The sequence below is a fragment of the Mirounga angustirostris genome, unplaced genomic scaffold (genome assembly GCF_029215605.1).
Source record: "Mirounga angustirostris isolate CCGP_5_RB_7025 unplaced genomic scaffold, mMirAng1.0.hap1 SCAF_4, whole genome shotgun sequence".
In the NCBI taxonomy this organism is placed as follows: Eukaryota; Metazoa; Chordata; class Mammalia; order Carnivora; family Phocidae; genus Mirounga; species Mirounga angustirostris.
The window spans coordinates 178,595,387-178,607,439 of NW_026991712.1; the positions used below are offsets into that span (position 1 = coordinate 178,595,387).

General features: G+C 59.6%; 1 protein-coding gene across 2 annotated transcripts; it reads right to left on the bottom strand.

Annotated features, from left to right (window-relative positions):
• Positions 1–37: 37 nt before the first annotated feature.
• LOC123858466 (chloride channel protein ClC-Ka) lies at positions 38–11,469 on the bottom strand. 2 transcript variants are annotated; one of them, XM_045895513.1, is made up of 19 exons: positions 11,369–11,469; positions 10,525–10,653; positions 9,596–9,724; positions 8,875–9,014; positions 8,517–8,594; positions 8,347–8,425; positions 7,703–7,828; positions 7,427–7,511; positions 7,216–7,317; positions 6,493–6,577; positions 6,043–6,216; positions 5,496–5,565; positions 5,216–5,326; positions 4,645–4,858; positions 3,609–3,742; positions 1,848–1,936; positions 1,621–1,701; positions 770–856; positions 38–450 (listed from the first exon to the last, which is right to left on the bottom strand). In XM_045895513.1, the coding sequence occupies exons 1-19, from the start codon at positions 11,466–11,468 to the stop codon at positions 403–405; spliced, it is 2,061 nt and encodes a 686-aa protein (XP_045751469.1). In that variant the 5' UTR covers position 11,469; the 3' UTR covers positions 38–402. The 2 variants fall into 2 exon arrangements, with proteins under 2 accessions (XP_045751469.1, XP_054368346.1); XM_054512371.1 differs by lacking the exon at positions 770–856.
• Between the last annotated feature and the right edge of the window lie 584 nt (positions 11,470–12,053).

Genomic DNA, 12,053 nt, shown 5'->3' on the forward strand with positions numbered 1-12,053 from the left:
CCCTTGTTGCTGAGAGAGAGTCTACAGCTCTGGGAACCAGCTTTATTTTTCTCAGGAGCCTCTGGTTGGGAGTCCTACAACCCCAGAGGGCATCTGTGCCTGACCTTGCTGAAAGCCATATGCTAATGTCTTCCCTGTGAATTTGGTGAATTTTCAGTGAGCCACCCACTGTCCACGGGTTTTCCGCGGTCTCGAATCCTGCTCGGTCCAGGGTGGGATTTGTCTTTTACGGTATGGAGCGCTTGTTCCACCCAGGATGGAACATGGTGAATGTGGGGCCCCCTTCGGGGCTAAGTTAGAGCTGCCTCCTTCACCGAGGAGTTGAGCTGGGCTGCAGGGGTGTGTTGTGATGGGGGAAGACAGGCAGGGTCTCCTTCACTTGTTTCATCTTGCCAGGCTGGTTCACTTTGGGGCTGGTGGGTTTGTCAGGCTGGAAATTGCTTTCTTCAACTAGAACAGAGAAAGAGGGGTTTGGGGGAGGGAGGGTGTAGAGGAGGCTGAGAGTGGGGATTCCAGGGTTGTCTGGCTGCCCTAAGGGTTGATTCCGGGGTAAATGCTAAAGCCAGTGCCTCCCCACAGCACAGATGGCATCATTTAGGCCCAGAGAATGGCAGGCACAAAACAGTGGCCAGGCACTCTGGGCCAAAAAGTGGGGCTCATCAGAATCCAGAGTCCTCTCTAAATTTGGATGGGATGATACTGTGCCCCCCGTCTCCCAGCCTGCTCAAGCCTGGCTCTTCTGCCTTGCTCTGCCCCGGGACCCTCGTACCTCCACCCAAGACACGGAGCCCACAGCTCTGCCCAGGGACGTCACGGGGAGGGACTGAAGGTTCAACAGCTCGAAGAGGTTGTGTGCCTAGAGGGCGGGGGTTGTTAGGAAACATTGGAGGATAGATGGTGTTCAGCCCATCGGGCCTCAATCTCTCCCTAGCTTGGGGGCTGTGAGCTGGGGTGGAGGCTCTGGCCAGGGCTCTGTCCCAGGGGTGCCCACCCTCCTGTCTCAAACCCTGGGAAAGGGGTGGGGCACAGTAACAGTGGGTGGGACACCAGGCCCTGGGCCTGCAATGTCCACTGTGACCACCAGGGGTCTCCAGAGTCCACACAAGGGACCAATGGAAACGACCGGTTTATTTAGCATGATCCAGCATCATCCAGCAGCACAGAGGGGCTGAGGCCACCTCCACGTCCCCAACCTGCTTCTGTCCTTCTCCGACCCCATGTGCCAAAGCCCCTGTTTTGCAGGGTGGGAAGGGGTCAGCATTCAGAGTGATTAAATAATTTGCCCAAGATCGCACAGGGAGAATGTGGTAGACCTGAAATTGAGACCCATGTGTGCCTTGATGCAAAGACATCTTCTCAACTACTGTCTCCACCCTGAGGCTTCTGCTCCCCCAAGCTCTCCCTCTTCCCTAGTCTTTGCATCATCCCAAGAACCCTAGAAATGAGGGACGGGGAGAGGACAAGGACTACTATGCTCATTCTACAGATGAGGAAGCCGACCCAGGAGGAGCAGAGAGCCACAGGGTACCAAGAAAGCTGGAGCCTAAGTTTCCCCTCTGGGGCTCTTCCCTTCTATCCCACAGTCCTCGTCTGCCCGCATGCCTGAACCTTCCCCACTACCTGGTGAAGGGAGGTCTCCGGAGACAGCTGCAGGGTCACTGGCTCCATGGGACAGCCCCCAGCCAAGAGGTCCCGGAGATGCTGACAGTGATGGGGGAAGGATCATGGAGGGCTGGGCCAGCCTCCACCTCCTCCAGGCTGTCCCTCTCAAACCCCCTTTCCCCGAGGCGCCCCCCTCACTCCCTGGCTGACCACTCCCCACCCTGACACCCCACAGGAGTACTCACCCGGTGCCCTGGAGCCCAGGAAGGTGGCTCAGCCTGGAGTGCCTGCACCAAGTATGCCCTTCCCACAGTGCCCACCAGTATCTGAGACTCTGCACACGTGGAGAGGGAGAGAGCCACATGACATTTACTGGGCAGCTACTATGTGCCAAGAACTGTACTGGGTGTTCTCATGTCAGGACCCTACAGCAGCCAGTGGGCCAGGAGCTATTACCACCGATTTTATACAAGAGGAAGCTGAGGCCCAGAGGCACAGAGAGGTTAATTATCTTGCCCAAGGTCACTGAGCTTCTGATGTGGAGGTGTGGTAATGGAAGGCAGCTGGGTAAGGCTGCGCATCCTGATTCCCCCCGTGGCAGGCTCTCCAGGCAGGAGCAGCTTTGGGACACCTGCATGAAGATGTCTGTGGGTCAGGGCTGGGCTTTGCCCCTCATTTCCCACAGGAAGTTCCACACCTGGCTCAGCCCAGTGAAAGTGTGAACCCAGAAGGCCCCCATGTTCTGAGGTCCTAGTGTGGGCTGAGGGCTTGGCATGCCTCACTCTGGAATATCACTGGAGTTGGCAGGTGTTGGGGTTTGAGGGGGCAGCCTGGCATTTTTCCTTCTTGTCAAGTAAAATCAAGACTTTACAACTAGACATATAAATGCTCTCCCTTTAAACAACAACAACCACAGTTAAAGCTATTTCTTGGGTGCGCAGCAGGGTCCCACAGCCTGGGCCTGTGCTGGTTGGGGGCTCTTTGCTTTCTGTGGCTCCACGGGTAGAAGTGGTCTTTGTCTTAGAGGCCAATTTCGTCTTCGTTCCAGGAGGTGAAGCCTCTTGGAGGAGTCACCCCTATGCAAATATTTCCAAATGGCGTATTTGGTGTAGTCTGTGGGATCATGTGAAAGGTATCCCAATTTGAGTGGGGAGAGGGCATGGCATTTGGGATGAGAACCTCTGACAACTCCACGTTGGTCCCTATTTTCCAGGCGGGGAAACTGCAGTTCATAGAGCTTAAGGGGTTTGCCCCTGGTTCTGCTGCTCGTATGGCTTTATGGGCTCTTGGGTGGGTATGGGGGTAACCCATAGGGTTTTGCAGGTTGCTCACTAAACAAGGTACCTGCCCAAAGGATGAGTAGGAATCAAACTCCTGCTGTGCTATGCTTGACAAGTGTGTACCTTGTCTCGTTTGCATATGTGGGCTGACAATGGCCCTGAGTGGACATGGCTACCTTCCCCCCCGCAAATCTTTCCTACTCTTACTGTACTTGTGTCCCAGTGGGAAATGATGCTCTAGCTAGATCCTTCCCCAAGATGCAGCTTATGTATCTTTTCACAAGGGCATCCATTCATTTTTCTTTAAAAAGACATTTTTCTTGTGGCAACAGGGTTTCAGGAGAGTTGAGTTAGCTGGGCAATGAAGGGGAGGCCCAGGTAAGGAGTCTTCTGAGACCTTACAGTGTTGCCATCATTTACCCCCACTCCCAAGCACACCAGGCCTGGCTTCTAGAATTCCTAAAGCTACCCATACAAGACTCCTCACATCTCATTTAAACGTGTCAACCACCCCAAGCTAGGGAGGTCCTTGTCTCCATTTTACCAGTGTGGAAACTGAGGCTCAAGGAGATGAAGTGACCTGCCCAAGGTCACACAGTTGCAGAGACAAGATTCAGATTGAGGTGACTGAGAGGTCCAATGCCCTGCTTCCCCTTTCCTGGACCCGACCCTCCAAGGCCGAAGACAAAGGTATCCCCACCTATGCTCCCCCCTCCTGCTGGGTACCTGTGCTCTCCACCAGGAAATACTTGGCCAGGTCTGTGGAGGTTACGACCCTGGCCACTTCTTCCAGAGGTGTGTCCTTGGCCAGTGTGGTGATAGTACAGTTCATGAAGTGCCCCACGATCACAGGCTGAGAGCTGGAGGCAGAAGGGTGCTCCCCTCAGGTCCTGGAGTGAGGTGATCTCCAGACCCCAGGTCGAGGCAGGGGTCCTGGGGGGAGCTGGTTCTTGGGTGTGGGCAGGTGCTGAGAGATTCCTAGGTTCTAGCTTCTAGAACCCCAAGGTGGGGAGGAACTTGAGGACAGCTCACCTATGGCCTAGCTCTGGATTCCCAGCCCCTGAACTCCTATCTCCTCCCCCTTACCCCCCACCTCCAGACTGGCTCCATTTTGCTCTGTTTTACTCAGAAGCCTTCCCTGGAGAATTTCATTTGAAGAAAAGTTTTATGGCAAAAGAAAAATAAAAAAAGCTTTCAAGTTTGAAAATCACTGGAGTAGCCACCCCCATTTACAGATGGAGAAACTGAGGTCTGGACCAAGGTGACGGCTTGCACATATGTTTGGAGCTGGACCTTGGACCCAAGACTCTCAGAGCCTCTTAGTCCTGCTTCTCTGGGAACAGAGGCTGCTCTGGTCCTGCCTGGCCAAGGGAGATTCCAGCTCCCAACGTGCCAGCAAGGACAGCAGGGCAGGAGTGGGAGAGAGGAGGGGACCTCCCGGATCTGGCGCTGCCTCTTTGTGTGATGGGGAGCAAACCACGGCACCTCTATGAGCCCCAGTTTCCAGCAAATGGGCAACATCTGTCCTCCTGTCGTGCAGACAGACAACTAATAAGACACTGGAGCCCGGGAGGCCAGGCATTTGCCCAGGGTCGTGCAGGGAGCTGGAGAGAGTGGAGACGAGATGGCTGTGTGTAGGCCCCTTCCACACCACCCACGTCCAAGGTCAGCCACAGTGAGGGTCTTTTTGGGGGGGGGCCTTCACCCCAGCCCACCCAGACCCATCACCTGCATCAGCCAGCCCAACGTGGGCACCACTCACCTGATTTTTCGGCCTCGGATCCATGGAAGGTATGGCAGCTTTTTGACGATGATGGTGCCGTCATAGAAGGAGGGCTGGCAGCTCTGGGCGATGGCGTTGGCTGCCAGAACAGCCATCAACACGGGCAGGGCGTGCACTATCTGGCCAGTCAGCTCGAAGGCCAGCAGCGCCGTGGAGATGGTGTGGGTCACGGCCCCCGAGAAGGCTGCAGCCCCTGCAGGGGGCAGAGCCGGGGAGGGGCAGGGGTGGCTCAGGCCAGGGGCCAGCCTCATGCGGACGGCAAAGCTGCTGTGGCCGTGGCCATGTGCTAGGTGGGAACTGTCCAGAGGCCACGTGCTGGCCACTGCTGGAAGAGCCCCGAAGCCTGGGCTCGGTGAGGGGCAACTTGTAAGGGAGAGGATGGGGTATCAGGGACAAGATGGGAGCTAGAGAGGATAACGGGGGCTCGGGGGACGGGGCTCAGGGAGGGGTCTCACTGGGAGGCTCAGTGATCTCTCCATGCCCCGATCCTCTGGGTCCAGCCAGCCCCCCCACAAGGTCTGCCTCTCCCGTGGGGACCCAGCCCACTCACCTGCCAGGGCATACCCCCCAGGCATGATGGGGTTGGTGACTCCTCCAGTCACAATGCCCTCGGGGAAGGCAAGAGCGAGGGCCTCCCCTATGAGACGCCCGATGGCAGCTCCTGGCCACAGACAGGGTGAGGAGGGGAAGGCAGGCTGACGCGGCCCCCACAGCCCTCCATCCCTGGGGACCAACCTCAGCACCATCTGAGGAGGGAGGGAGAGAGCCAGGAGCCGTGGCCCTGCCCCAGTAACCCTGAAACTCTCAGGCCCTGGGAACCCCAGACTCACCAAAGATGAATATGGGCATGAAGTACCCAGCAGGGATGGGGATGGTGGTAGCCAGAATCAGCATCCAGAACTGGAGGGGCGTGGGGGGGGAACCCGGAGAAGCCGAGGTTAGAGGCAACTGGACAAGAGTGGGCAGGAGAGGGAATGGGCAGGGGACAGGGGAGCTTCCCGGGGAGAAGGAGGCCGCCCAGGCACAGGCCCATTGCCAGCGTCTGGTGTTAGGAGGGCACTGACCAAGGGAAGGAAACCCACCCCGACAAAGAGCCTACTATGTGCCTGGCATCGCGCCAGGGGCTTTCCTTTCTTCCTGCTCAACCTCCCCTTGGAGGTAGACACAGCAACGGCCCCATTTTAAAGATGAGGAAACTGAGGCTCAGAACTGAAGCAACTTGGCTGGGGGTCACACAGCGGGCAAGAGTGAGATCAGACAGCCTGGGTGGAAGGCCCGAGCGCTGTGCTACACTCAGTGGGAAGCATTGCTCCCCATCCCATCCAAGGCCGGTCTCCACTCTGTGCACGACTCCGGGGGAGGCCCCCTGGCACCCACCTTCATAACCAAAAAGAAGGCGAGGGTCCCAAAAATGGTGAACCGTGGGTGGTACCATTCAAACCACAGGTTCTGGGGGTCGAGCTCCTCGGGCCAGGGAGGGGACGAGTTCCGGGTCATCAACGCCCACGAGTGGTTGTCGAACAGTGAGTCCAGATGCTCCTTCATGGACAGCTGGCTCAGGGGACAGGTGGGAACTGCAGGAGGGCGCTGGGCAGCAGTTGCTGCCACCCCTTCACCCTGACCCCACCTCAAGTCCTCCTCTGCCACTTCCCACCTTGGGAAGGGCTCTGACCTCCCAGGCCTGCAGTGTCCTCATCTGGAACATGAGGATGACCCACAGGCTTCCCCTTACAGGTATTGTGGGGATTAAGTGAGATGACAGGCACAAATGTGGGTGACAAATGGGGGTTCTCCACTCCCACCCCACCCCAGCTCAGCGCCCCTTACCCGAGAAGCTAGGAAGTGGCCCACGCCAGGGGGGTAGGTGATGGAGGCGAGAACCAAGGCCGCCAGGGCGGAATACAGAGGCTTGCTGTGGGGCGTGGGGGTGGGGGGTAAGCTCCAGTGCTGGTCCTCCTCTTCCCCCACCACAGGGAGGGGGAGACGGGCAAGAGCAGGCCCCACCACCCCGAGGGTCGGCACTGAGGCAGAAACTGGAGGAGTGGGGGCCATAGGCCAGCCCCCCTCCAGGGGAGGAAACCTGTGGTGAGAGTTGGGGACAGAGCTCCACCAGGCCAGGGTGGGCCATGCATGGCCGGCCTGGGGCAGGTGCCAATGCCAGGGGGCAGGCAAGGTTTGGGGAGGAGAGGGGCTTGGTTAGGGCTTCTGGCTCTGTGGGAAAGTAGGGCTTCGGTGGGGGGGGGGGTGCAAGCTCCGTGATAGAGCGAAGACTCAGGAGGAATGGGGAGAACATGGAAGGGTTGGTAGCCCAGCAAACTGGGGGTGGGGGTGTGGAGCAGTGACTGTGGGGAGCTGGAGAGGGGTGTTAGGAGGGAATAGGGGTTCCTTAAGTGGAGTGTGGGCTAGGAAGTTTTGGGGGGCTCAGTAGGAGGATGACAGTGCAGTCAGAGGGTGGGGCTCTCTATCAAAGGGAGCTATGGGCTCAGGAGGCTGAGGAAGGGAGGGGGGTTGTCCTCCCTGAGAGGTCCCCAGTCCCTGTCCAGAGCCCACCTGGTGGCCAGCAGTTTGGAGATGACCCGGTTGGTCTTGACAAAACCAAGGAATGTTCGCTGACAGAAGAGGTAAGCGCAGCTCAGGATACCGCAGATGGCCCTGGGGAGGGAAGGTGAGGCCAGAGCCCCGCCCCAGAAACAAGGGCAGTGGCTCAGGCCTGGGCGAGGCCCCCAGTTGGGCTCTCAAGGGACCCGAGGTGCTCACTCACCCCAGTGCCACAAAAAAGAAGATCTCCGGCAGGTCGAACGGGACATCCACCCTGAAACTGGTCTTGTAGAGGGAGGTGATGGTCTCTGGGGCAGGAGGGGAAAGATCAGGGACCATACCCTGACCCCAGCCAAACCCAAGTCCCAGACTTGACAAACAGCAGTGGAGGTGGCGCTAAGTCAGGTCAGGAAGGAGAGGAGAGAGGGAGAAAAGATGGGAGGGGGGGGGACGGGGAGGGAGCCAGGGCTGGGGTCTGGCGGTCTAACGGGGGACTCACCCTGCTCGCTGTTGAAGACCGCCAGGAGGCGGAACATGAAGGCTCCGCATGTGGCAGCGAAGAAACCCCTCCAGTAATCCCAGACAGAGAAGTGGGAAGACATGACCTCAATGCTGAACAGGACGCCTGAAGGTGATGCTGAGCTTAGGCGGAGCCCCACCTCCATCCATCCCAGCGCCCTGACCCCTCCCGTCCTGCTCTCCTACAGCCCCCGCAGACAGGCTCCCCCCTCTCTTTGGGCCTGAGCTGGAGCAAGGGAGGCCAGGCAGGAGCCCAGGGAGTGTACCCGCCTGTGCCCTCCTGGGCCATCTCAATCCCTACAACAGCCCTATGGCGTGGGGCGATTAGCCCCATTTTACAGACGAGGAAACGAGGCTCAGGGAGCTGAAAGCTGAACTCGCTGGCCCAGGGTCACACAGGGGAGCGGGATCTCCAACCCAAGTCTACGGGATGTGACCCTGAGGCGTCTTGTCACCCACCTCCACCCCCCCTGGGGTGGATGTGCCCCCAAAGGACTGCAGTAAGCCTGCACCCCTCCTCTGGGGCCCTCAGCGGGACAGAGGAGTGAGCGGCGAGGTCGGCAGCGCTGGGGGACAGGAGTGGTGTGGGGGGCCCCAGGGTGCGAGGGAGGGGCAGGAGCTCACCACTGAAGGGTGCTGCGAACACCGTGGCCACGCCCACAGCTGCCGCCGCCACCAGCATCTCGTTCTGCTTGCTCTTGTTCTGGGGGGGCCCCGAGTTGGGGGCTCGGAGTCAGCCGCCACCCTGCCCTCCCTCTCGCTCCTCCAAGGGGGGCCCTCCCCGGCCCCCTTACCTCAGATTCCCCAATGGCCCTGGTGTGCACCCGGCCCAGGTAGGCTGCGATCATCACAGACAGGTGCACGAAGGGGCCCTGCCGGGGAGGGGGGGAGTTCAGAGCCCTTACTCCTCCCCCTTGGGGCCCAGGGCTGGGGGGCAGAGAGAGCCTCGTCCAGACCTACATGGCTGCCCATCCGCACCCTCGTCCTCCGTCTCCCCAGCTCTTTTGTCACACTCTGGGGACCTAGCCTGCCCCTCCCCAGGCCTGAAGCCCTGAAGGCAGGCACTGGCCTGAGTCGCCACTGATCCAGCTTCTGTGGGGCAAGAGGGAAAAGGCAGAGGGGCGGGGTGGGGCGTTCTCACGCCTGCCGTACCACTTTGCCCAGGAAGACGGTGCTGCCGGCGGCCAGGGTGCAGGTGAGGCCTGCCACCTTGGCCCCGAAGTTCTTGATATCCAGGTAGTCCTCCAACACCACGCCTGACAAGATAGTCTTCAGCTCCGGGATTCCAGAACCTTGGCAGGGGATGGACAGGGGGCAAGAGGAGGGACGGTCTCTAGATTACACTCTCAACACTTCACCCTGCCCAAAATGTGTCACATCATGATCTTGTCAGGTCCTCCAAAACCCTGAGTTAGGATCTGTAAACTCATTTGCAGATGAGGAAGCTGCAGGTCAGAGAGGGGACGGGAGTTGTCCGTGTTATTCCAGCTGAACCTGAGCTACGGCAAATGTGGGGGACCCAGGATAGAATATCAGGCCACCCCTGGCTGCACCCCTGGAGCTCCCCAGCGCTGGCCTGGAGCTGGATGCAGAGCTGAGGCCTGGGGGAGCTGTGCCCCTCCCTCAGCCCCTCCCTGGGGACCCTGCCGCCAGGGCTCCCCATCATCAACCAGAAGCACCCTCAGAAAGGAAGCGGAGCCAGCAGTGACCCCAGAGTCCTTCTCACGGTGTGACTTTGGGGCAAGCGACACGACACTTCTGAGCCTGGCTTCTCTGGCTGTGACATGGGGTCACTGCCTCCTGCCTGCCCCCATCAGAAGCCCCGAGGGATACGGAAAGACTTTGGTGCCAGGCACACAGGCACATGGCTCACCTCCAGAGAAGGGCGTGATGCTCTGGGAGAAGCCGGAGGAGAAGGAGACCAGGGCCACAGGGTACACGGTCCAGGAGAGATACCGGAGCAGGTGGCTGTCCCCAATCTCCCGGTATAACCATTTGTGTGCTGGGGACACCCCGGGAGTCAGGGAGCCATCATAGCCTTGGCAGCCCTCAGGTGTCCACTGACTGGAAATGGAGGCTCGACGAGGGGAGGCCCAGGGTCACCCAGTGAATGTCAGATGCCCAAACGGAGGCAGGACTGGGACCCTGGATCCACAGCCCAGTGTTGCTACTACCCACTGAATGATCTTGGGCAAGTGACTTAACCTCTGTGAGCCTCCATTTCCCCATCTGTCAAATGGGCTAGTGATGGCAGCTCCCTCATGGGGTCATTGCGAGAAAGCACTCAAATGATGTCCAGTGCATGATGCATAGCAGGTCCTCAGGATGGCACCTGAGCAAGTCTACCAGGAGGGTTTTAGAACCTTCTTGCCCATGCCCCCTGTTCCTGGGAGAGCTCAGGGTGGAGAGAGCCTGCTGAAGCATGGGGAAAGAAAGTTCTATGTCTGGTGGTCTAAGCAAGTGCCCTCCCCTGTTACTGAACTGAAAGCAAGGAGGGAGGGAGGAGAAGGAACAGGGGCAGCGGGAAGAGGTGGGCATAGAGCTCAGAGGAAGAAGGGCTCTTGGGAACACTCAGGTCTCTCTTGCTCATTGTGCAGATGAGGAGACTGAGGCCCAGAGAGGGGCAGGAGCCTACCCAGGGTCACACAGCAAGTCAAGAGCAAATCCTGGACCAGACCCAGGCCTCCTCCCTTACCCCGAGCCCTCCTCCACCCGCGATGCACCTGGCGGCCCATCTGGCATCCCAAGAGCGTGCGTGGAAGCCTGTGTCCAGAGTAGGTGTGCGTGCCAGGGAGGGGTTACCTCGGACCACGCGCCCGATGGCGAAGTTCATGGTGTAACTGATCAGGGCCATGAGCACCCCGAGGGTCATCAGGAAGTACCAGTCCTCCCCCACGCGGAACAGCTTCTGCTTCAGCCACTCCAGGCCACCTGGGGCAGGGGCACTGGGTCATAGCCCAGGGCCGGGGGGGGGGGGCATGGACAACCCCTTCCCTGGAGGCCTGCCCGGGCCCAGGGCAGGGAGGGCAGGGGCAGTGTGGGGCTGGGGCCGTGGGGTCAAGTCCAAGGTGGCTCAGAAGGGGTTCTGTGCATGAGGGGCAAAGCAGGAATTGTGGCAAGTGGAGGCAGCAATACAGTGGGTGCCAGGCCTGTGGGCCCCGCTAGGGGACCTTTGACCTGTGCACCCTCCCCACCCCACCCCACACTGGATACTCATGGAAGATTGATGGAGCCGGCAGGGGCTGGGGAGGGTGTGCCGAGAGCTACGGCTTTCTCCAGTGTCTCCACAGGGCACAGCACAGAGAACACAAGTCTAGCAGGAACCCCCTTGTCTCCAGACCTGCGGGTCTATCCTACAGGCCGCTCTGAGGTCAGGCCAGGCAGCACATACTGGGCCCCGAGCAAGGCCCCTAGCACGGCCATCAGGCTTGGGGGCTGCTTTCCCCGAAGGCAGAGAGCAGACCTCTAGACCCACAGGCAGATGGACTGGCAGACAGGTCCCTCCCCTCTCTGCCACCCGGAGATTGTGGGCACATGAAGGCTGGGCAGCTCTTGGGTTTCAAGGTGGGTGGGGGAGGTGGGGTCCGGGTAGGGGCGATGTCCTGAGGGGTCTTCGACAGGGAGAGGAAGGGGGCCTAGCTCTCACCTTGAATGCCTCGGCGGACGCGGGGACACGGGCCCCATAGCTCCCGAAGACTCACAGGGCTCTCCGAGGAGCCCTCACGCAGCCCCACCAGCTCTTCCATTGGGTCCCTGAGCAGACAGACAGATAGACCCTTGGTAAGCTGCTCCCATACCCTTACCCAGCCACCTGGCCCTCCCAATACCGCTACTTCCCAGATAAAAAGGAACAGAGGTGTTTTCCTGTGCACACATGTGCGTGCATGTGCAAGTGTATGTGAAGCTATCCGGAGGGGACAGAGGTCTGATGTGTCCTCATCACAGAGGGGGTGTCGCCGAGGGTGCGCATATCTGTGTTAGGGTGTGGGGTGGGGACTGGGGTTCCTGTGTCCTCTGTGTCCAGCCCCAGATTGGTCAAGGTGGGACCCCGGGCCTCAGAACTCCCTTACCCCTGCTGTGGGCACCGATCCTACCCTCAACGCTTGGCTGCCTCCACTGCACAGAGTGATCTCCTTTCCCAGCAGTCACTCACACTGTGGGGTCCCCCATGCCCGTCCCTGAGCCCCCTCTCCTCTGCTCAGGCCACAGAGGCAGGTAAACGGCAGGCCCAGAAGGACAGCCCAGGAGGGTTGTAATGAGGTGCCGGCTCCCTGCCGCCCAGCCTCCTCCTGCCCCGCCTGCCCTGGCCCTGGCAGGTTCTACCCAAGTCC